This window comes from Aspergillus eucalypticola, assembly GCF_003184535.1.
Source record: "Aspergillus eucalypticola CBS 122712 chromosome Unknown BO83scaffold_16, whole genome shotgun sequence".
Classification (NCBI taxonomy): domain Eukaryota; kingdom Fungi; phylum Ascomycota; class Eurotiomycetes; order Eurotiales; family Aspergillaceae; genus Aspergillus; species Aspergillus eucalypticola.
Genome location: NW_020290290.1, coordinates 775,739 through 800,127, shown reverse-complemented (window position 1 = coordinate 800,127; position 24,389 = coordinate 775,739). Strand labels below are relative to the sequence as shown.

General features: G+C 43.3%; 2 protein-coding genes across 2 annotated transcripts; one reads left to right on the top strand and one right to left on the bottom strand.

Moving 5' to 3' along the window:
- Window positions 1–12,189: 12,189 nt before the first annotated feature.
- On the top strand, window positions 12,190–13,978 carry BO83DRAFT_447667 (cytochrome P450; the record flags this gene model as incomplete). The annotated part of the gene is made up of 6 exons (XM_025536654.1): window positions 12,190–12,397; window positions 12,458–13,323; window positions 13,376–13,401; window positions 13,448–13,532; window positions 13,586–13,749; window positions 13,807–13,978. The coding sequence occupies 6 exons, from the start codon at window positions 12,190–12,192 to the stop codon at window positions 13,976–13,978; spliced, it is 1,521 nt and encodes a 506-aa protein (XP_025387127.1).
- A 1,580-nt stretch (window positions 13,979–15,558) lies between these two features.
- On the bottom strand, window positions 15,559–23,931 carry BO83DRAFT_447655 (polyketide synthase). The gene is made up of 6 exons (XM_025536653.1): window positions 21,675–23,931; window positions 20,957–21,602; window positions 20,432–20,884; window positions 19,958–20,307; window positions 15,680–19,846; window positions 15,559–15,620 (listed from the first exon to the last, which is right to left on the bottom strand). The coding sequence occupies exons 1-6, from the start codon at window positions 23,886–23,888 to the stop codon at window positions 15,576–15,578; spliced, it is 7,875 nt and encodes a 2,624-aa protein (XP_025387126.1). The 5' UTR covers window positions 23,889–23,931; the 3' UTR covers window positions 15,559–15,575.
- Between the last annotated feature and the right edge of the window lie 458 nt (window positions 23,932–24,389).

The following is a 24,389-nucleotide window of genomic DNA, read 5'->3' as shown; positions in this document are numbered from 1 at the left end:
AATATTACAGACTCCTGCTAATTAATCTATTAGTAAAGTAGACTTACCAGATAGAAAATATTAATAAGAATAGCACTCAGGCAAAGCCAAGTTATTATTTAATATAATTATAAATTACTAATACAACACCCGAAACGGCTACGTATCACGTGATTATCTACTATCAAGCCTACTATTAAGAGTATATTTAAGGTATACTGGGATCCTGGACTATGATTAGATCGACCATCGATCTACCCAGAATAATATACAATGTGGTATACAGAGAATAAGATATAAGAATATTTTTTTATATACTTAATTAGTTCTGTTCTTTATACTCAATAACACTGTCTTTAAGTAATCATATATTAAAAAGCTTAGTAATAGAACACTTGTCTGCACTTACTTACAGATAGCTGTGTAGCACTATCTGGCCTTACTTCTCTTCCTGTATCCAAGACCAGTTGTCCTTAGATAGTCATTAGCCTGATACCTCCGCGATCCAGTTCGACGGTACGTATATCGGTGAAGCTAAGCTAACAGGGACAGGGAAGTGATCCTAGGGTTTGACAGATATTATCTATTAAAGTAAATATTTTTAATAAATATTAGAATTATTATATTTTATATTAATTTTAAAATATAAATTAATATTTTTATAAATCTTCCAGAGCTCCCCGCAGGAAGTATTAACTAAGATAAATTATAATATTAATAATTAAAATTTCTAGTATTAATAGTCTGTATTATTCCTAAGATCTTATAGCAAGAGTATATTAAATAAAATTAAAATAATATTAATTAAAATTACTATATTTTATAAATATTTTTAGAATTGAAAGTCTGAGATATTTATTATATTCTTAAATATAATTAAAAAAATAATTTTAGATAAATAAAATTTTATAGACTAAGATCCTGAATTCATAAAAAAAAATTAAATAAACTTTATTTAAATATTATTATAATTTAATGAATATTTTTTTAAAAAATAAATTAGATATTTTTCTACTATTCTATTCTTATAACTATCAGATAAAATTAAAAAAGAGAACTTATTAAAAATAACTTTTTATATAAAATAATTTAAAAAAAACTTAAGACTGTCTAATAATATATTATTAAAAATTTAAAAAAAATTTATTATTTTTAATATTATATAATTTATCTTTCCTATTCTTATAGTATAGAAGCCCGGAGGAGGACTATATTTATATATTAATTAATAAAAATTAAATATATTAATTTATAAAGATCTTTATTTTATCCTGTTTATAAATAAAATAATAAACTAGTTAAAAATATTAAGATCTTTATTAAACTTGATATTTATTAAGAATTTTATTAAATTTATATAAATTCTGATTCTAATAATCTGATTATATTCTATATCTGCTATAGAATTTATAAATATTATATATTATTATTTAATTTTATTAATAGTCCGGCTGCTTTCTAGTAACTTATTAATAAGATTTTTATAAACTTTCTGGATAAATTTATTACTATTTATATTAACAATATATTGATCTTCAGTGAAAATAAAGCTGAATATAAATTTTATATATATTAAATTCTAAAATATCTTTATACTACTAGTCTCCAGGCTGTTATCTATAAATATAAATTTTATATAATAAAGATAAAGTTTTTAGACTTTATAATTTTTATTACTAGTATATATATAGATCCAGCTAAAACTACTATAATTACTAAATAAAAATATTTTATAATTATTAAAAAAATCTAATTCTTCTTAAGCTTCTATAACTTCTACTATTAATTTATAAAGAAATATAATTAAATTATAAAATTCATAATCTAATTAATCTGGTAAAATATTTTTTAATATAAGATAATATTTATAAAAAAGCTTTCTAGACTCTAAAAAAGATTTTAATATTTATATTTATATTAATATATTATAATCTCTCTAGGCCTACGCGGATAAAAATTAATATTATTAATAAAATAATAGTAAAAGTCCTTTTTTAATAAATTAATAAAATATAATATTTTATAATTTATTATTTTAAGACCATGTCCCCGCCTGAATATAATTATAATATTTATAATAAAAAAATATTAGTAATTAGATAAGCTCTAGTAGAATAGTATACTAAGCTAAAAAAATTATAATAACCAAAAAATTTGATATTTTTATTAAATACCAAATCCTAAAGTATTTTATAATTATTAAAAAATTTAATATTTAATAAATTTACTGAATAGAAATACTCTTTTATTATTATTTTATTATTTATTATTATTTAGAAAAAAGTAATACTTTAATTAATTATGTTATTTATAAAAAGTTTACTACTGGACAGTCTAAAGATTATTATTTTTAAATATTATTAAAACTAGATTAATTAAAATTAGAGATTATTTTTAAATCCTAGTCTATACTGTGTATTATCTCTAAATTAATAAATAGACAAAGATTATTAATTAATATATAATATAATAACTTATTCTATTTATTAACTATTTTTAGAATAATTAATTAAAATTATTATTTTTAATTATTTTTACTACTGCAGCTTTCCCGCACGAATCTACTAGATTATTATTATTTATAGTAGAGAGAGATTACAAGTCTAGAATATTATTTAATTAAATATTATTTATAGATTTTTTACTGTATATAGTTATCTGAGATTAGATATAAAAATTTATTTATTAGATAAAATAAATTTAGTTCTTTGCTCAGGAGGATATTCAAGAAGCCTAAGATTAATAAATTTAATAAATAAATTATTAATATTATTTAAAAAATTTTAATATTAATAATAAAGTCTTTATTAATATAAGAAACTAGTACTAGAGTTAATCTTTATATAAGCTTTTTAAAAGTTAGTACAGACTAGTTCTAATTATTAATAAAATAAAGATTATATATAAGATTTATTTTTTATTTTTCTAAGAATATATAAGTGTATTTAATCTTTTATTCTAAAAATTATATCTATAAAATTTCTTAGAGATTCTATCTGACTAGATTTAAGATACTGTCATTTCTATTAAAATTAATAATTAAACAGAATAAAAAATAGAAGAGATAATAGCTAATTAATTATATTAAATTATTTATAATATAAGATTAAATAGCTTGCTTCGGATGAAGCAGATTATATATAATATCTAGCTAGAAATTTTAAGAATACTTTATTTTATCTGCAGGACTACTATACTAGGTACTCCACTTGTCCCCGGATCCTCTAAACAACTGCCGCAGTGGTTGGCTGCCGCCGAAGCCGACGAGTTCACGCTGGATTATAAAGATGACGACGTGCCCCTGGCTGAGGACAGCCAGTCTTAAAGAGGGGGGTGATGTGATGGTAAGTGACATGACTAAGGTACATGACATAGTTTTCATTTACTTTATTTATTCTGTTTGCTTTCCCTTGCTCGCTTACCTTTATTATTCATACATATGCCTCCACATTCCTTTCCTTTCCCCTCTCATGTTCGATATTCTAGTTTAGACGCTCCGAATAGGATTATTTGATTGGCTCTCACAAAGCCCATAATAAGCTTAGCAGTTCCATAAAAGCCTTCATGTGTGAGCAGCATCTGAAGGCAATGATATTTACTTCTCCACACATTATCTTGGCACAGGGCAAGCCGGTCCATTTAGATTAATAAAAAAAATATATAAAGGATAATAAGATGGGGATAATGCAAAGTATAAGAAACACCCAGTCTAGAAAAGGAAACCCGAAAAATGAACAGTAAGAGAGAATTAAGCACAAGAGGTGTAATGACTTTGCTCTCAGGAAAAGGAGATGCATATATAAGAAAAAAGACATAGAAGTTCACTGTCTCAAGAGATTTGGGAAGGTACTTATACAATTCATTTATCCTAGCCATCAGCACTTTGAAATGCATGCAAAGGAATCTAGTTAGTCCTGTAAACAACCAATGGGATTATATTCTTTATTAGCCTCTTGAGATCCACTGCATATCTCCCCAGTTATTGGCAGTGGCTCCTAGGAGCCTTAGTCACAGTCCCATAAACCAAAAAGGATGTAAGATCTGGCTAGAGAGTTCTCTAGTGCGGAGCATGCCTGTCGGCTCTTAGCTAAAATTGAAGCGTACTGGTACAATAGCACAGACCTTTATTACTATATACATCAGTGACGTCGATATCAAAGTAAGACGACACCGGTTGACTAGCACATATAATTACAGGGCATGGAGTGACAAAAGGCTCTTCTAGCATGCTGCAGAAATTATTCAGGCTAACAGTGACGTAGCAGGGCCGTAACGTAACTCCCGGCCGCGCCGGCCACCCGCCCGCACCGGCCACCCACCTACTACACACCCAACGCAAGCAAGAATGAAGCTATTCAAATAACAATATTATTAGCAAAACCTACATATTATTACTTATTACAGAGATTTGAACACTGATTTCTTCTGTGACCAATTATATAGCACTCACTGCAGCGGGAAGGTGTCCGAGCAGGTAATTAAGATACTGCTTCCTCTGCCTGGATCTTCTCTTGCTATTGTATTTCAACTCTTACTATTATATTTTAACTCTTACTTCCTGGATCAATATGCTTTCTTTAAAGACTATCTGCTGTATCTTTTGATGCTTTAGACTGTATTGGTGGCATGGTTGGTGGTTGAATAGCTTCAAGTAGAAGGAAGGGGGAGGGTGTTTGTATGTAGGAAGTTAGGAACACATTGGATGTGTAGTAGGTGGGTGGCCGGTGCGGGCGGGTGGCCGGCGCGGCCGGGAGTTACGTTAATGCCTAGGTATTAATCATACACACTAATATTAAGTGAAACCTTCCATTGGATATCTGGATATTTCTTTCTTAAAACCCCCATATCTCAAGCACGGCGGTTCTTTGGTGCTTTCTATACTTTTGAATCTATAGAATTAACAGGTATAAGGACAGCCCAGGACCAGTATATAAAGTAGTTACAGAGAGTAGGGGCAGATTATAAATATATAGCACATAGACTCCGGTGGAGGTCTGATTTATCTAGAACATCTATAACTGGCTACTTTGCATATCTCTCTTACACTTGCAATTGGCGGCAACACTGTGCCCCGTTAAAACCGTAGAATAGAATCACCTGTTTTCCTACTACTCTATGCTTGGCAGTGAAGACGATGCTACAAATATCTATATTCGAATACTCACCCAACTCTTCTAAGCTGGGAGTACTTTCTTAAGCACCACCCATGTCCCTACTAGTAGGTTTTAATTTTCTAGACATCAACTCACTCAACCACTAGATTGCCTTGGCCCGTAGATCTATAATGGTGCTAAACACTACGCGCACCCACCTCCAAGCAGTCAAATCTGCTCGGCAACAGTCTATTCCCAAAATTTTGAATGACAAGCGACAACAGTAGAAACAATAGAAGCGCAAGAATCAGTTTTATATGCACTATCTCCAAACCTTTTAGAATATAACTATAGTAGTAATTAATATATTATAGGAGTTGTTCCTACTTCAACTGTTTAAGCCTGAAGTGAATCTAGCTGGCAATCCTTGTATTTGGAAAGTAGTCTAGAAGTTATATAGAGTGCTACAGCAAGCACAGGAGCAGGAGGCAGTAATGGAGAATGAATAAAAGAAGTAATAGAATATATCATGCATGGAGATACCTTTATCCAGATGGATATAATGTGTACTTAGGATTATGGAGCAAGATTTATCAAGGAATATCCAGTCTGATCTAGCATATCATAGAACAGACTCTTGACTAGGAGAATCTATCATATAGATAAGATTAGTTCCGATACTACTTATATTTCTATCTATAAACTTTACATTTTTTTCCATATGTTCCTGCGCCAACCCTAAGCACTGGTATGTATAATGTATATCCACATCTAACACGCGCTTTTCTTACTGGAAATATAATATAATATCCTCCAATATAACAGATATCCATCCTACACGCTCTATTCACTACTTTAGAAACTGCGCGACCTACCCCACATCATCTAGTACAAGACAGGGGAAAACATCCATAATCTAATTAAATGACTTGCCTTTCATGTAATTGTCCCAGCCAGAGAGACTACCACCATTATCGCTTTACCCGCATTACTGCACCCCATGGTTAATTGGCTATAGAGTAAAAATATCACCCAGTCAGATCCCAAATATTTTCCATACACTAGAGCTGTTGACTGACGCGCCTCTACTACAGTGCGGAGAGATCCAAGAGCCTTACAATAATATCTAGAATAATAAGCCGTTGCAGCATGCAGTATAATCCAAAGATAACCAGCTTGGGGCACTCCATTATCTGCTAGTTATATTCCACAATCAATCAGATCATTACTATCTGGGGCGGACAGGGGTCAGGTATCGCACACTATATCCAGTCCATTATAAACAGCCTATAGATTCAGAATCGCGCAAAGGCTACCTCTTTATCAGTCAGATCCCATATTTACTTAACCAGCATGGCTAAATCGAATGAGTAATCCTGCAAATTTCAGCTTCGTTATTCCATAATTGCGCGCACTCAAGCTGCGGAAAAGATAAATGCAGTAATACTATTCAAACATGATCCAGCACAAGTGGAGGAAATAGACTAGTTGAAAATTCTAATAGACTCTATAAAAACAAATCCATCTTCATGCGTGGTAATAAATCTACTAGATATCTATATAACAGCAAAAGTAAATACCACCCTAACCAATATTACAGGCGGCAATTGTTTGGACAGCCGTGATAGTATACAAAATCTATAAATCTCTACTAAATGGCCTGAGAAGTAACTAAAAGCGGTTTAGTCACGGTAGATATAAAGAGACGGCTTTTCAACATCATACATTCACTACCTAGAATATAATTATCTTAGCCCATAATCTATTCTATATTAACTGACTTATCCAACTCCACAGCCTTTACAGACTACTTTAGAGTTTCCTGGATAGTCAAAGCCATCTCTCCACCAGCCTCAACCCATATTCAACAAGGGCCACAAAGACTCTTGCCAAGCCTGCGCGGTCACAGAAATCAATTAACTATCTGGTCCTATCAGGTAAAAAACACATCACCAGAGCGAGAATTAAGAAGGTCTGAATACAAACAAGATACCTTTACACCAGCGCCTATAATACCCGGGTAACACCGGCCCTCGCAGGCAAGGGCTCAGCTTGATCATCCAGAATCTATTCGAACTTTTAGATCTGCTGCCAAGTCATGGCCAGCCCTTTCTACTACACAGGGCAGTATAGCCATCTCCTGGCTCTCTATAGACATTTTAGACAAAACAGTGCAATCGCCTCTGTTGGCCAGGGATGGGTTTCATATAAACTTCCATATCACTGGTTGAGAGCTCTCGCAGCAGTTCCAGTATAATATTAGCAATATATAGCATCAGATCTCCTCCGTTGGATGGATCTTCAAAATCCATATCAATAGCAGAACACTCCCCATCCCAGTAGACCACAATAACTAGACCACTTACGACTCCAAGAAGTGGCGATATCCTCTCCAAGGCCGGGATTGTGTCTTGAGCCAACAAGTTAGAATTACTGGAGATTACATTCCAATATATAATTATAATATTTACATACCATCTAATATCTTTCTTTCTCTTTCTGTTTTTGACTCTCTATATACATTCTGAACTTCAGAATAATTTAGAAAAAAGAGCTAATATATAATCCAAAAGATTACAGCTAGTATTCACCTTTTAGGCTAGTCTAGAATTTAATCCCATACCTACTATTTATATTTTTGCCTAGTTTTAAATATTTATTCTTCTCTTTCCAGTTTTTCAAAGATATCTTTCTTCCAGCTTAATCATTGCAATCCAGTTGTAGAAACCATATAATACATAAATTTAAGTAAGTATATCAAAGATTAACTTCCCCGCGCGAGTCTCTGGCATACTAACAAAAAAATTAATATTTTTCCTGTCTCAATAACAACACAACCTCAAACTAGATTCTCATCACTGCATGAAAGGACTCAGAATTTAAATACTAACTTAGCATATCTGTAGAGTGGCACTTAGCCCAAGTAACCAGTATCATTGCTGGCAACTTCCGCTAGTGTCGAACAAGACTTGTTTCATTTGGGGCGTATATAGAAAGATTTCAATAATATCTACATCATGGGTCATGTATAGGATGCATATTCATGGTCTAGGTCCCACGAAATACAAGATCTGTATGAAACTGCGTCGCGAGATACAGGACGGGGGACTCAAACATAGTGAACCATACAGACTCGTCTCTCAGCAACCTCCAATAGCACGTCTTGATTCCTCCGGGCGAGTGTAACTTGCCGTGTATATAAAACATACATAATGTTTAGAGTACTGCACCAGCCCAGGAACGTCTGGGAGATGCGTATCATAATAAGATTTGGACATTACTGCTGTATCAACAGAGTCTTCTAGAGCTTACAGTAATTTTCGGACATTTGCTAAGGTCCTGCACCCAAGTGGCCAATATCTCATTCATCATCATCAACAGATAGACCTTTCTACTCATCCTGATCTAATCCATACAACTGCAATGAACAGGAAAAGTATCTATATGCCCACACCTACAACAGAAAGGTTATGATATGCCAGAGAGCATTAAGACTTCGGGACCTTGGCATTATCAACCAGCTGTTCCCAAAGACAGGTTAGGTCAGATGACCCGGCATACACAGACAATCAAAGCTTTTGTGGGATATCCGATTAAAATACACGATGCCAAGCTCCAGTACCCAAATGGGGTACTCACTTCCTTCTCCAGACTCCAAGATAATAAATAGTCCCTAGACGCGCTTAGATTTCACATCAGCGACCTGATGTCAGGTCCAAATCCACTCAGAAAAGCGCTGGCAGGGGCTCTGAGTATCGCCTGGCCTCCTTGGGCCTTCACTTTCCCCACCAGGTTGCAAGATCCACTGTTCAAGTATTGATCGCCTCTCAGTTGTCCAAACACTGCTTCAGAAGTACAGCCAGATACAGCTCTGGACTGCCAGCACTGGATAATATGCCACTGAACGCCGCCAAAGTTTAAACACCTTGACACATCAATTTCATAATTGCGATAGCGACTTGATCGGCACACCACTTCACCATTGCCATCATTAATACAAAGCGATAAGTATTACATTAGTTCTCTCGCACCTGCTCTCAAGCGCGACAATGGCCCAATAAACACAACTACCTATTGACAAGCTCGTCATATGTGGTCACTCACAGAATCCGTATCTTGGGGTGTGTATAGAGATGCTAGCCTTGTAGAGGTCTCACCGCGAGATAGACAATGCATTATAAAAACCCCCTGAGAGCATTGCCGCTCCTACAAGACCAGATATTACCACTACCACACAATCCTTGGAGATGTAAATTCCGAGTCCCTTCAGGCGAGGAAGTAGCTCAAGGTTCCATATGCCTGGTCCGGTGGATAATATACTGCCGTTCAAGGGTTGCTGTGATTCTTGTACTAATAGAGCATTACAAGACATTTTTCCGTTGTTTTGCAAGCCGGATCTATAATGGCCGTCGACAGTCACCTCTGATTATACTACTGACAACTCCAGCCAGTTGTCTATTTGCACATATACACAGTCGATATCCTCCTGATCCTTAACAAAGAACTAAAGCACATAATAGATCACCAGAGAGAAGTAAAAATTCGGCATTCCTTCTTTACTATAGAGATTTCTTTTCATTCTTCTTCCTAGCCTCACCAAACCAGGTTAGCGCTCGCAATGGTAACAGGTCATAAATATTATTTCAGTGCTTAATCTGTCCATCGGTTCACAGATATCAAACTATTACACTCAAGGCTTGACAGTAATACAGGGGAAATGAAAGCTCTCTTTGCTCACTAATATAGATAAACCTGCTTCTCAGGCAATGACAATAGTTATGGGGACTGGACTAGAACAACTACTATACTCTCCCCAGTACAGTATCTACTTCAATCGTTTCTATGGGCATATATTATTCGTGTTTGCGATGACCTCTCTGCTATTGAGCACAATGCAGGTCGAATTGGCTTCTAAGACTCTTATGGCCGACAGATGGATTGCCACTTGGTATATATTTCACTATACAAGTATTGTCTGTTTTCTCGTGCTAGTAGTGACTGCGTTGTCCATCTTGGCCATGCTAATTACCATGATATCTAACGAGTGGTTTTAAGCAGTACAAAGTGTGAAAAGAAAAAGGGTTACTCCAGATACTATTTAGAGTAGGGTATCTTGTATGTTCATTGAATAATTATATCCAAACCGGGAAGCAGACCACTACTGTCGGGCAAATCACAAATTAAGTTCTTATACAACACCGCGTTCAACATTCAAGCCAGTCGCTAACTCGCGCGGACTGCCTCTAATTTCTCCACAATTATTATGGGATGTAGGTAACGCAACGTATACCTCAAACCTGCTATTGATTTCAATGTAAGACTAAGACAAGAGAGGGGAGGAGGAGAGGGGACGCGGGGGCGCTTTCCACACATCTTCCCCACCACTGTCTCCCTCTGCGCCTTCTGAGACAGCTCATCTATTTAAAAAAAAATGATTCCAAAGGAGACTCCGGCTATTGTCCAGCTCGCGACAAGATTAAATAAAACCACCCAGAGCTTAAGACCGGCGAGGTGGCCTCGCTGAGTGAAGCAGTAACGCACTACGTAGTACCACATTCAAATCTGTTTATCCGCTCTATACAAGACCGCGCACCACTTTCCTGGGGCTTTGCAGGTTTCTCTGGAGCTCAGTAAGACAGGCGAAGCTGCAATTTGTGACTATATTGTTCGATGGCTTGAATCAGGGTTCCCGCCATCCCCTCTTATTCTTCGCGACGCGGAAACTGACCCAAAGAACCGGAAATAAATTACAATAAACTATAGTTAATAACATAAATAAGTTTTACTTATACAAGCTCTTGAGCATGAGATTTGGGCCCCTTGGCAAAAATTTGTGTCGTCGACTTTTGCCATCCTCAATTGAAGGCAACTTACTTTGATCTTACATTCTGACGATCATAAGAAAATCACGCAGTCCCAATCTAATAAGATCTCTAGCTTCCTTGACCACTTCGTCAAGACGAAAAGTCAGTATCAAGCTCGCCTCGACGATCTATGGGACGCTGATGAGAAGAGATTCATTTGTGGTATTCCCACCGGCGCTCAGAAAATCGTCACTTCCAGATCAAGATTATTACATTGCAGGCCTTTTGACGCTCGAAGTACAATGCTTTCAGCTGCGCCTGAGAGTGGGGCACTGCAGTCGCTTATTACCTCTCGAGACAGGAGAAAGGGATGGATTTGAATGTATATGATCTATCTAGACCTCAAGATGATGGTTGTTAGCTGGTAGCTAGGAGGTGGTGGTCACGGACCACGTAGGCCGAAGTGTCGAAAAATCAGGTGATGCCTGGCTAGAGTAAATGTCTCAACTTTATCCATAATACCAGCAAATAACCATAAGCCTACTTCCGGGATGTGTGGGTAACAAAGTTGCCCTTCTATATCATGAAACTGTAAATAAATGATCAACATATTGCAGGCCTTTTGGCGCTCGAAGTATAAGGTTTTCAGCTGCGCCAGAGAGTGGGGCTCTCAGCTCAAACATGATAACCCAGATGTGGCCAAGAAAAAGCAAGCACGGTTTAATCATGATGACTCGAGACACGTAAGGCATGCAGTTGAGCAAACCCACTTTTAATCGCTCGAAGTAGAGCCTAAATGTTCGATGATAGGCAGACATAACGCCACGAGTACAAGGTCCCTGCCGCATTCACATCGTGCGTCGTATTGAAACCCTGGCGTTTGCGGTGTGTCGTAAGCCATGAGTGACCGATCAGAGGTGATGTCTAGTATTGAATCTGCAGAAAGTGGTATTCAAGGGGTTGTGGGGGAAATGATCTCTTGACCTGCTTGATGACGATGGACTTGTTTCAGTCAGTGGCTGCATTAGGGGTATACTCCGAACTCCGAAAGAAAAGGTAGTCCACTCGATCGATCTTGACCAGTCCAAGCGTTCCTTGACATCCTATCAGCACACTCAATAGCCGAAAGATCTTCCACCAGCGGGCTATCTTGCATAACCTAATTTGGAATCCCTTTTGCACGCCATTGGTCATGGTCCTCTTTGTCGTACTGTGGGCGTAGCGACAACCCCAGAGAGCGCGGTATTTAGAAATGCGCGCAACCCAGGGTACCTGCCAGTATAAGCCCTACATTATTATCCGTTCCCTTTGCCATGCCTGTAGATACCATTGTATACAGCGTCTTCGCCGTCGGGGCGGTCTATCTGGCTAGTCGCGCGCTCTATGAGCTGTGCTGGTCTCCGCTGGCCCATATCCCGGGCCCGAAGCTGGCTGCCTGCACGCGTCTATATGAATTCTTCTATGACGTGATTTGTCATGGACAATACACCTTCAAGATAGCGGAGCTGCATAAAATTTATGGTGTGTGAGATATTAGCCATCTACGAGACGCAGAAATTCTTCTGTGCTGATGAGAAACAGGTCCCGTCATTCGCATCAGTCCACGTGAAATTCATATTCACGACCCGGACTATTACGAGACGGTATATTCGACCAACGAGCCCCGCAATAAGGACCCTTGGTTCACTTCACATTTTGGTGTCGATGAATCGGCCTTCTCCGCCCTCGATCATCGACTGCATCGACCGCGACGTGCCTTAACGGCGTCCTACTTTGCCAAAGCCCGCATTGACCGGATTCAGCCTTTGATACGGAGGAATCTCACCAAGCTCATCAGTCAGTTAGATGCATATGCACACTCTGGGAAACATCTCAAGGTGGAAGTGCCTTACAGTTGTTTTACGGTCGATGTAATTACCGAGTATACCAGCTACCGTTCCTTTGGATACCTGGACACTACCGAGATGGTACCCATGTACCAGACGATCCGCGATATGGTCGAGATTGGTATGTTATCACGTCACTTGCCTGGTTTCTTCCACCTACTGGCTCAGACTGGTGCGCGCTGTATCGCGGCAGTGTATCCCAAACTGCTGCCAGTCATGGAATTCCGGATGAAATGCGTCCAGGAGGTAGTATTTATGTGGAATCAGTCCAAGCAGTCAAAGATGCACGTCAGCCACACCGAAAACTCAGAACCAGCTGTCCTCCCGGAGCTGATAAGTCGGGCTCCTTCGAATCCGGATATCACAGAAGAGCGCGTGTTGCATGAATTCATCACCATGGTAGCAGCGGGGACCGAGACCACGGCGCACACACTGACGGTGTGCACTTTCCATGTTCTTAATAACGAACATATCTTGCGCAAGCTACGCGTGGAGTTGGATAATACGTTTTCGCGGGACGTCGAATTGGATCTGCAGACCCTCGAACAGCTCCCGTATTTGGTGAGTCTCTTTCGGCTTGTGCCTCTGAGCATGTGACTGATGATACTGGCAGACGGGCATAATTTACGAAAGTCTACGGTATGTCTATTCTCAATGTCGTTTGGGGCTTTTCTGACTAGCGTAGACTTTCATATGGGTTTCCTCATAGGCTACAACGAATCAGTCCCATCGAGCCGCTCAAATACAAAGATATTGTTATCCCTCCCAACGTAAGTCGGTTTTACCCAAATAGAGATAAACGCTTATATGCTGACTGCAAAAGACTTCTGTTAGCATGTCCTCCGCTTTGATGCATCATGACGAGAGAGTTTTCCCGCAGTCACACGAGTTTATCCCAGAGAGATGGACTAAGCTAAACGAGAGGAAGAGGCTGAACAGATACCTGGTCTCGTTTAGCAAGGGATCTCGGCAGTGTATTGGGATAAAGTAAGTAACACTTTCTCTGTATTTCACTAATTCAGCTCGCTTACAGCGATTTGGTAGCCTGGCTTTTGCAGAGTTGTATCTGGCCGTGGCCACGGTCTTTCGGCGGTACGACATGAAGTTATACGATACTACATTGGACGATGTACGATTGCATAGTGACATGATTCTTCCCCATGCAAAAAAGGGCAGTAAAGGGGTCCGTGTGATTCTGAGAAGGCTTAGATCGTAATCAGAGCATGAATTGGAAGTTTTTATTCGTCGATACTCAAATTCTGGATCTGGAGAACATGCAAGTAGGATATACGGTCGACTACAATTGCACATGTTCTAAATATGTCGTTATGCTGAATGATATAGAGACTTGTATTCATTCCATGCTCATTGTGACAACATCTGAGGGGTATGTCTTTCTGCTTGATGAAGATCTGTCATGAGCCTTTGCCATGTGTGTAAAGCCGATTTCTTTCAGACAGGCTTTGTTCGGAGAGGCACCCGGACAAGATTTCTCAACCGACTGCATGTCAGTGGAAGCGACCCAAAAGCGGCTATTCTATTCAGATTGGCTGCAAGGCTGTATCATTCGGATCACTGATTTATGTTAGAGGGTTGTTGTTATTTTAGACGCTGGCTCCTCGCCTGAAAATTTATCCGAGCTCAGAAATAGGATGTCATATAACGATTGTGACGTGTATCCTGCGTCGAACCGACAGGCTGCCTCTGATAGCCTGATCAGGAAATGTGGGGGAATAAAGAAGGCAACTACTATTGCTCAAAATAGCTACACTTACAGCCATCTATCGAGAGATGTGTCATTATACTTATATCTCAGTTCAGTTTTCTAAAGTTTCCTGAATGCTGAAATGATATGCAGTAATACCACTATCTCTACTTCATGTACATTGAAATGCTGTAAACTCTTACTTTCCTGGCTTGATATGCAACTATTGTGGCTCTTCAACTACTGAGCCCCTGGGTTAATACTGTAAATAAATGCCTGTCTATTTACAGGGTCCCTAAATTCGATGGCCTGCTGAGATACTCAACTGTTCTCCAGATATTATATGCTTTCAGCCTGAAATGTTTGCGTCGACTGATCCAAAGGTAGTTCTGAAGACTAGTTGTATAAGCTCACTTTTCCCCTAAACCCTCTAAAAAACACAAAAAAGCAGTAAATCTGACTCGACTCCAAAGATTGGGTATCTTCTCTGGGATCCTATTCTTACCATGTATACGGAGTAGTTCGAGTCAATATCTCTAGTTCAATTTCCTCTTACCTCCGCAGACCACACCGGGTAATGATCCCTGTTCAGGCCCACCTTACGTACAGCGGAGACTTCCTGATCCACTGTGATACCGGTTGCATACATGGAATCTTTACCTGCTGGATGAGGTGTACTCCTGGGCGATCTTTCAGGGCATTGATTCTACGCCCTCAGGGCCTACGATAAATAATGTAAAACACTGCTGGTATAAGTAGTCATACTATATTTTGGAAGCTGAGCTACAGAGTACTTATCTGCATTTATTTATATACTATAGTTGTACAGTATTGTTCAGCTTTCCTTTCCTTTTCTTGTCCAAGTTTAGGTATTTATTGAATAGCTATCGACTCAAAGCTCCTTTAACCTAGTTGGACGATACGTATGCTCGTGAATCTAATCCAGACTACGCTCGGAAGACACAAAAATACAGTATCGGCAGGTTCACTCACACACCAATATCTTGACATTATCAGTATCTATGCTTTCTCATACGGCTGAGTTTCATCCTCTTCCTCCTCTAATCTTAACACAATGCACAGCTAGTAGTAACAAAGTCTGAGTAGCCTAATTATCCAGCATCCTAGCAAGCTCCGCCCCCCATCCACTGATCTGTACCCTCATGTTAGCCTTAACAATTTCAACGGAAATGCTCGAGCTAGTGAACTTACCATCGGTGGCGACATCATGGAGAAATGATTGCCGTCAACCCGGACCATCTTCACGTCGTCCAGAACCGCGTCCCATCCGAACCATCCCTCATCGGTGCGATCATCGAGGAACCAGCTCACCGCCCTTTGGTCCTCTAGCGAAACCGAGGGCCGAGACACCTGATTCTGCTTATCCACTCCCTCTTTAGCGGCGAATAGCACCACTTGCGGCATCTTCCGCCCAGGCAGTTTGCACACTCGATATCTTCGGATCTGCCGCCGAGCCAGAAGGAACTGATCACTTGCCAACAGCTGGCCTCGACGAGTTGCTCGAGATTCGCGCCCCTTCTCCACGAATACCGGCTCGATGGAATCCAGAAAGTTGACCAAGGCGTCTGGAAAGTCACGCACAAACGTGGGGCACGCAGTATCTATGAAAAACAATTTTTCGATTTCGTTGCCGTCTTCAAGAAGTTGTCGCGCGACCTCAAAGGCCAACACTCCGCCAACAGAATACCCGCCCAACAAGTACGGACTCTCCGGCTGTTGGCGCTTAATCTCGGCCACGTAGATGGCGGCGAGCTCCTCGATGGTTAGCAATTCATCTATACTAGGCTTACTGTGCCTGAAGGGGCTATTCAGGGCGTAGACAGAGACGCCCTTGACGCTACTGAGATACGGTCCCAGCGCGCCAAACACGGCGCCAGAGCCGATCCCGTCTGGGATTAGGAATAGATTTCGTTCCCCGGGTGCAGAGAACCTGCGGTGTAAGAGCAACGAGGTGGCTTCTGCTGGGCACTTTGTCTCTGGCGCAGTCGTCATTCCGCATATTACTCGAACGGTGCGGGACTCACGACTGGCGCCTTCGGACCAGTCGACATGCGCAAATCCGGCATCCTGCATAGCGTGCTCCCAGGCCCACGGGCTTTGCAGCGCGTACGTGCGGCCGTCACCAAACAACCACCATCCATCCAGTAAACCCCAGACGAGTTCGAACCAGGCCAGCTTTTGCGTTGACTCAATCAGTGCCACGCATCCATTGTTGGGTGACACCAATTTGCGGATGTTGGCTAAGCTGTGCCGCAGGCTGCGCACTGCGTGCACGCAGTTACTTGACACCACAATATCATAGCGTCCCAGGAGCTCCGCGGGAGGATCTTCCTCGACGTTGAGTTTCCGGAATTCCATACCCTCGATGTTCTGGTATTTCGTTCTGGCACGCGCTAGCAGTGACACTGAAATGTCGGTAAATGTGTAAGAGAAAGGGCGCCCGCTGCCTTCAAGCAGTGGTAGGAGAAACTTGGTTGTGCCACCAAACCCAGCTCCGATTTCGAGCACACGGAAGGGTTCTTTGTCAGGAGGTCTCGAAGCCATGACCGCAGACAGAAAGTCGCAAAGCACGTAGGTGGCGGCTCTGAGGCTGGGCCCGTTGGTATAAAAGTCCTCAAGAAGTCTGCTGCCCTTATCACTGGCAAACAGGATAGAGGTAGGGTCTGCCTTTCCGGTGATGCACTCTGCCAGGTGCGGCCCGAGGAGATCAGGGAGTGCATGCGTGGATTCATAGTCGGGAAAGCTCGTGATGAGTTGAGTACTTAGCTTCTTGGCTGATTTTCCTTTCGTATGCTCGTCAAGAGGCACAGGACCTCGCAAGTAAAAGTCTCTCCCCTTTTCTGCGACGCCGGCTTCTTCCAGAATTTCCCAAAGTCGAGATATTTCTCTGTGGTACTTCGGCAGCGTTCCATTTAGGGCAGGAAGCTTCTCGCCATGGCTGAAGAGTCTGAGAGGGCATCCGAGCTTCTCGAAGGCTTCGACAATAAAAGCTGTGACACAGCTTAGTTCCTGTGGGTACACCTGGTCCCAGTACCCTGTAAAACTGACATCTTTCGCGTGGGCGTCGAAGCCGCGGCGAACCCTTTGGAAAGCTGTGTGTATTGACTCGGTATCTCCAGCAGTGGAGGCACACTTCTTGTCTCCTGTGATGGTGGTTGTATGGCCATTTAGGGTTAGTGGAATATATGCTGCTGATTCGGAGCCCGCGCACTCTGAAACATTTGATAGATGGACGACAGCAGGTGTTTTTGGCAAATGAGCCTGGGCGCGGGAAATGAGCTCACAAAGAGACCTCACATCGGTCATTGAAGAAAAGTCGGCCGATGTTATAGCTAGATCAAACGCTTTGTTGATACTGCTGACTATTTCTGCAGCGACAAGTGAATCCGCTCCAAGCTCCTCGAGTTGGGAATCCATCTGAATCTCTGTCACCGGTACATCGAGCGAGTGACCGAGTAAATCGAGCAGAGTCTTCTGGCAGTCCGTACTTGTCTGATTAGGGATCTCGCACACGGCTTCTGGCCCTCTGGCTTCATCACCTTGGTCGCTCGTATCAGCGATGCCGCCGCCCACCTGAGAAGAGATCAGGTCACATAAAGCTGCCACGTCGGTAGCCGTGGCAAAATCCTCAACTGAAACATTGATGTGGAGGTTATGATGAATGCTGGCCAGAATTTCTGAGCTAATCAACGAGTCCACACCGAGCTCCTCAAGTGATGCCTGTTTGGTAATTTCACCGACAGGGAGGTCCAATGTCCTACTTAGTATCTCTTGGATGCCGTGAAACGCATCAGGTGAATCTTCTTGAGCCCCATTGGCATTACTAAGATCTGTAGCAGGAGTCGAGTCGGAGGCTGTCTCAGACACAAAACTTTCAGCGTCCTGCGATTGAGTTGCAGGATCGCTAGCCGTCGTACTGGTATTCGCTCCCACTAAGACTTTGGCTAGTGGGCCGCGGGACACTTTCGAAAATGTGATCTCCTTGGCAGACAAGATGAGCTCCATTGTCTGTGTGTCGAACGCGAACACGTCTAGCACCGTATTGTTGCAGCTTTCTCGGACAATCTGCGTATATACCTTGTATGTTCCGCTGTGTGGGAGTTTATTCAAGGGGCCGACGGCTCCCATGCCCGTGCAGATGAAAGCCTTGCGTTTACTGTCGACCTGACCGAAGATGTGCAGAGAGGCAACGAATGCGCCTGGGACCTCGAGGAAATTGTTCATGACGAAGGAATCGACAATGTTGTCATTGGGTGTTTTGCCCATGGCATTGATGTCGTTCATTGGTACGGCGACGTCTCCTGCGCCTTCAGTCCCCTTCACGGCCAAGTGCCGCAAGCCACGGTAAGCGGCTGCGTGCTTTATCATATCACCATACACCTTATATATCATTGTGCCACGCAAAGCGTCAACATCTGGGTCTTCCTCAAGTAGGTTCTTTATGCGGGCCCATTTGTCTCTCGCTTCCGTCTCAATGCTTCCACTGCTCCCATGGCTGAGCGAAATGCTGCCGGTAGCATGCAAGGTTTCCCTCTCACTCTTTGTAGAGGAGAATTCAAACTCCCACTTATGATCTCCTTTGCTCGTTAACATCAGCTTGACGGAACGATCCAAGTCCATACTCAAGGGCTCCTTGAATTTTATCACTTCTACTACGATACTGGGCGTCACCTGTGTGTTCAGCAATAAGGCGACGGCATGTGCTGCAAACTCCAAGTATGCTGCCGCTGGACATAATGGTGTGCCCAGCACGATGTGGCCCTTGACGAGATCTTGGTAGCGCCTGCTGTGCGTGTCGATCGTGAAGCTTGATTTGTTCGGATATCGACCCTGGATATCGTCTTGCCTTATGCAAGGAATGTCAGTAGTCTCTTTACGGCAGTGCAGACAGACTGCAGGGCGCTCTGGTACATGTCCAGGGGTCCTCTGATTGCCACCATTTGCGAGACCGGTGTACTCCATCCAGTGTTTATGCTTTGCAAACCGGTAGGGTGGTAGGGACATGGGTACATAGCTTGTTCGCTGGCTGTGATGGAACAGCCAATACTGTACGTTTGTCTGCCCGGTTTTCCATAGTGTTGCCGTTGCCTCACCCACGGATCGCACAGAGTCTTTTCCACTAATGGCCACGAAGGTGTGCGAAGCTTCGTCTGAGGTCCGTGGCAGCGCATTCCGTGCCATGGTAACTATGGGTCCATTTATGCCTGCTTCTAGGAATGTACAGGCGCCTAGACGTTTGACAATGCGCCCCATAGCTTGGTCGAAATACACGGGCTGACGAGTGTTGCGGGCGATGACGTTGGACCCAGGCCCTGTCCAGGACTCTTCATGACAAGATTCGAAGGGAAGTTTTGGCTCCTGTCCCTCGAAACAAGCAAAGTCAGCCACTGAAGGGACAGTAATGTCATCTATGAAGGGGTGCCTATGGCCAAAATGCTCTGCAGGCCTCAACTGGAAGCTATAACTGACCTGAAACGGTATGGAAGCCGATAGCTTGGCGCTCTCGTCGACGATTGAGTCGGCCATACTGGAATGATACGCGTGCATGCCCCTCAACACCTTGAAACGCAGATTTTCACCGCTGGCCTTTCTCTCGATCAGATGTGATTCAAGGAGATCGATTTGTTGGGTGCGCCCAGCAACAACGTAGTTGCTAGGCCCATTATAACACGCAATCTCTAGCTTCGCTTCTGGATGTGTGTCGTGGAACGGCTCTAAATGCTCTCCTGGCGTTGTGTTAGTCTTGCCGAGGTCAGCTTCGATGGCTATCATGGATCCGACGTCGTCTCCCCAGAGCTTCTTGATAATAGCTGCTCGTCCTGTTTGGTGTCAGTCTTCTTGCGATCGGTGTGTTTAACTGTAGTTCATATAACTTGAGCTTACTAACTATGTATTGATTAGCGTTTCTCCCGTGGAATATAAAAGGGTAAAGTCCAAGGTGACTTGCACATTCCGGTTGGCGAGATGAGGCAAGGAAGACATACCCAGCTACTAATTTTATGGCGGCTTCGAGTGTCATGGCCCCCGAAACCGTGAGGGCGGCCCACTCGCCAAATGAGTGGCCGCAAATCGCCTGAGGCTTTACCCCAGAGTCAACCCATGACATTCCACAAGAGTACTGAATGGCAAACATGCTACTGTGCCGGAGGACGAGATCAGCACCACTCTGGATCCCCTGAAGGACAGCCGGGTACAGGCTGGGGAGGCCAAGCGATTGCATCACATCCTCACATCGGTGCAGGTGCATTCGGAATAACAGGCTACTGTCATACAATTGCCCTGCTGAAGGAACTGTATCACCATTCTGTCCACTGAAAAGAAGCACGATGGGTTTCGGCTCTGATGAGGTAACGATGTACTTCCCAGGATCGGAAAGCTGAGCCTGAAAATTGCTCACTTTGTTGTAGCCAGAAGGTCAGCAGTCGATCTAAACGAACCGAAACCGGGGATGGAATGCAAAATGCTTACACGACGTGGCTGTGGTACAGAAAACATGCCGTAGATGTCGATTTTGCTTGGTTGCCAAACTGAAAGCCAGTCGAGGAAGCAATTCAAGAGTAGAGGACTCCTGTGCGATTCGGCTACTCAATACGTCGCAATACTCCAACAAGCTGGCCCTCGAAGAAGCCGAAATGAATATGGGCCAGGTAGAGGCGGAAGGGATGGTCGGCAACAGTGATGACCGCTGAGGAGGAGGCGCAACGACGGCAGTAGCATTACTGCCTGAAGCTCCATAATTGTTGACCACAGCCAAGCGCAAATTATCTCTCCACTCCATCATCGAAGTAGGAATAGCCATCCGATCAGGTTCAAGTGCTGGAATTTTCGGATTCAACTCCCGAAGTTGGACCTGTCCGGGGATTTTGCCGTGCTTCATCATGAGTAGAACCTTGATTAGAGATATTACGCCTGAGGCCCCTTCTGTATGGCCGACGTTGGCTTTCACCGCGCCAACATGCAATATTGAATGTCTATCCTTCCCGCCGAATACCTCTCGGATGCCCTGTACTTCGACAGGGTCCCCAGCACGCGTGCCCGTGCCATGAGCCTCGACATATGACACATCTTCTGGATTGACTCCAGCGCGATCCAGCGCCTCCCTGTACAATGCCATCTGGCTTGTGAGGACTGGATTTGTGATGCTCGTACTGTTGATATTTTGGTTGTTGCTAGTAGCAAGCAGCACACCATGGATATTATCTTCATCTTGTATTGCCCGTGCCAGAGGCTTTAGAATCACAACACCAACCGCCTCCCCACGGCAGTATCCATCAGCCAGTGCGTCAAATGTCTTACATCCTCCAGATGGGCTGATAAATCCACCTGTGCGCAATGCATCATAGCTAACCATGTTCAGTAGTAGGTTGATGCCTCCTGCCACAGCACGCGTGCACTCACCGGTCTGGATAGCACGGCACGCTTGATGAATCGCCACCATGGCAGACGAGCATGCCGTATCAATGGTCTGCGAGGGGCCCGTCCAGCCAAAGTAATGGCTTAGGCGGCCGGCCATTAATGAACGCATCAGACCTAATGCCGCATATGGGGAAAGCGGATGGCACGCTTGATGCAAGATGTGGTCAGGTGAGCCCATGCCTATGAAGCAGCCAGTTCTGTGGCTGTTTGGACCGTGAGCCTCTGATGTCTGCTGGCCTGGGCCAAAGCAACCAGCTGACTCGAGTGCATGATACGTGGTTTCGAGCAGCACGCGTTGATGGGGGTCTGAGGCGGTTGCATCACGCTTGGATCTCTGGAAGAATTGGTGGTCGAACGATTCGATATCGGACATAAAGCATCCCCATGTCTTCCCATTCGGAACTCCATTGGGGAACCTCTTCTCATCTATCTCGCACACCATGCTCTTGCCTGCTTGAATGGCCTCCCAGAGGTCATCTTCTGTGTCTCCAGCAGCTGTCCGGCAAGCCATGCCTATCACCGCTACTGCATGCCCAGGGTAGGCTTTGTATTCTAGCGAGGCAGTTTGCTTCACCCGCTTGCGTGGCGTAATTTCCTTGAGTATAGGATGCCGCAGGGGCTCGTCGGCATCCAGCTCCAATGCGCGCACCACCACCGCGTGGTCAGTCTTGAAGCTTGCAATTTTATCCCACGCTGCAAGTGCCTCATCCGGGGTTATGTCTGTAATGCCCCTGGCCTGTAACGCCTTGTTAAGCATCCGCATCGCTGTCTTGCTCTGATCCCATAAGCCTACCCCACGCCAACCGGTCCAGAGGATGGACGTGCTGTTATCGCCTTGGCGTCTTCGGTACGCAGCCAGCGCATCTAAGAAAGCATTCGCAGAGGCATATGACAGCTGTCCCGGAAACCCCACAAGCTGCCCTATCGATGATGTGAAGACGAAGAAGTCCAGGGTCCCGGGTGCGAAAAGTGTATCGAGGGTCAAGCCGCCAATTATTTTGGGGGCTAGCACATCCGCTATGTCTGAAGAGGTGCAACTTGCCAGCGTGTGATATCCCGCGGTGCCGGCTGCATGAACAACCCCCTTTATTGGCGGGCTGGACAAGTTGTTGATTGCTTGACTTAGTATGGAGCTTGCATTGGGTTTACTGAGATCAACGGCCAGGACATATACTGAGACGCCCAGCGCCTCGAGTCCAGCAATCGGCGAGATGGGCTCCTGGCCAGTGGCTTCAGCAATGTTCCTCCCGCCAATTGGCTTGAGGCCACGGCGAGACACAAGAATAATGTGCTTGGCCCCCCGCCGCGCCATCCAAGTTGCTATTGCCAGACCAACACCTCCGGTTCCGCCTGTGATCAGATAGGTGCTGTGAGAATCGAGATAAAGGCCCCTCTGGTGGTTGATCTCGTCTGGGAATGGCTGCAAGCAAGCAGTCTGCGCTTCACCCCTGCAGACTCTGACAACGTCGAAGCCCTGTGCGTACTTGACTGCCGACAACGGAAAGAGCCCAACGTCATCCTCGAATAGGCCACCAAAAATGTGTGGGATTTCCATTTTCAACACTCGCGCCAACCCATGTAGAGGAGCATACCCTAGGTCGCCTGTGTCAAAGTCCTTCGAGATGACTGAGAAGAGCTTTACTGTCTTGGCATTGGTGGACACGCTGCACCGGTAAAGCTGCTGCGCGATCTGAACCAAGGCGGTGCACGCCTGGGTTGCGGCCTCGTATACGCTACTTTTATTCTCAGCTGCGGGCGGGATATGCACCACTATCGAATCTGGCGTCAGGGAGGGGCTGATGTTCGTAGTATCACAGGTAACGACCGTGGCATAACCCTCGTGGGCAAGTTGGGCCTGATACGCAGATAGTTTTTCATTGTTCCTGTCGGTGACCACGAATACCACCTTTCCAATTTGCAACGGCTCTTTGGATAAGGCAGCAGGCAACCACGTGAGTTGATGAATCCACTCGCTGGAAGCCATGGCCAGTTTTCCTAACGGTGCGGTTGACTCAAATGAATATAAAGGAGTAAGTGAGTCGGAGCAGGCACACCTAGGCGGCGATGTGTATGGTCAATGGTCAAGTAATGCGAGATAGCCCAGTGCTTGAAAAGATTCTGGACGAAGCTGCACTTATTGATTATCTACTATTCCAGATATCGCCCGCCTTATAGGCCTTTTTTCCAAGACGTCTAGGCCACCGAGTTTCCGTTGCCGTCTTACACGGCGATACTCGAGGCTCATCATCATTAGCAGACCGCAAGCAGTTCCCGCATCGGACTAGGTTTCAACTGCATCTGACATCAACTTCACTGTTAGCGAGGATAGTCCTCGGGCTTTGAACATGTTGCCTCGTGCCGCGACCACTTAGAAGCGAGTGCGTAAGGGCAGGGCCCCCATGACTTATCCAGTTATTCTCCACTTGCTGACGATACGTCTAAGCAAGGTGCATGAAAAGAACAGAGATGAGCTGGTCTCAGCTAC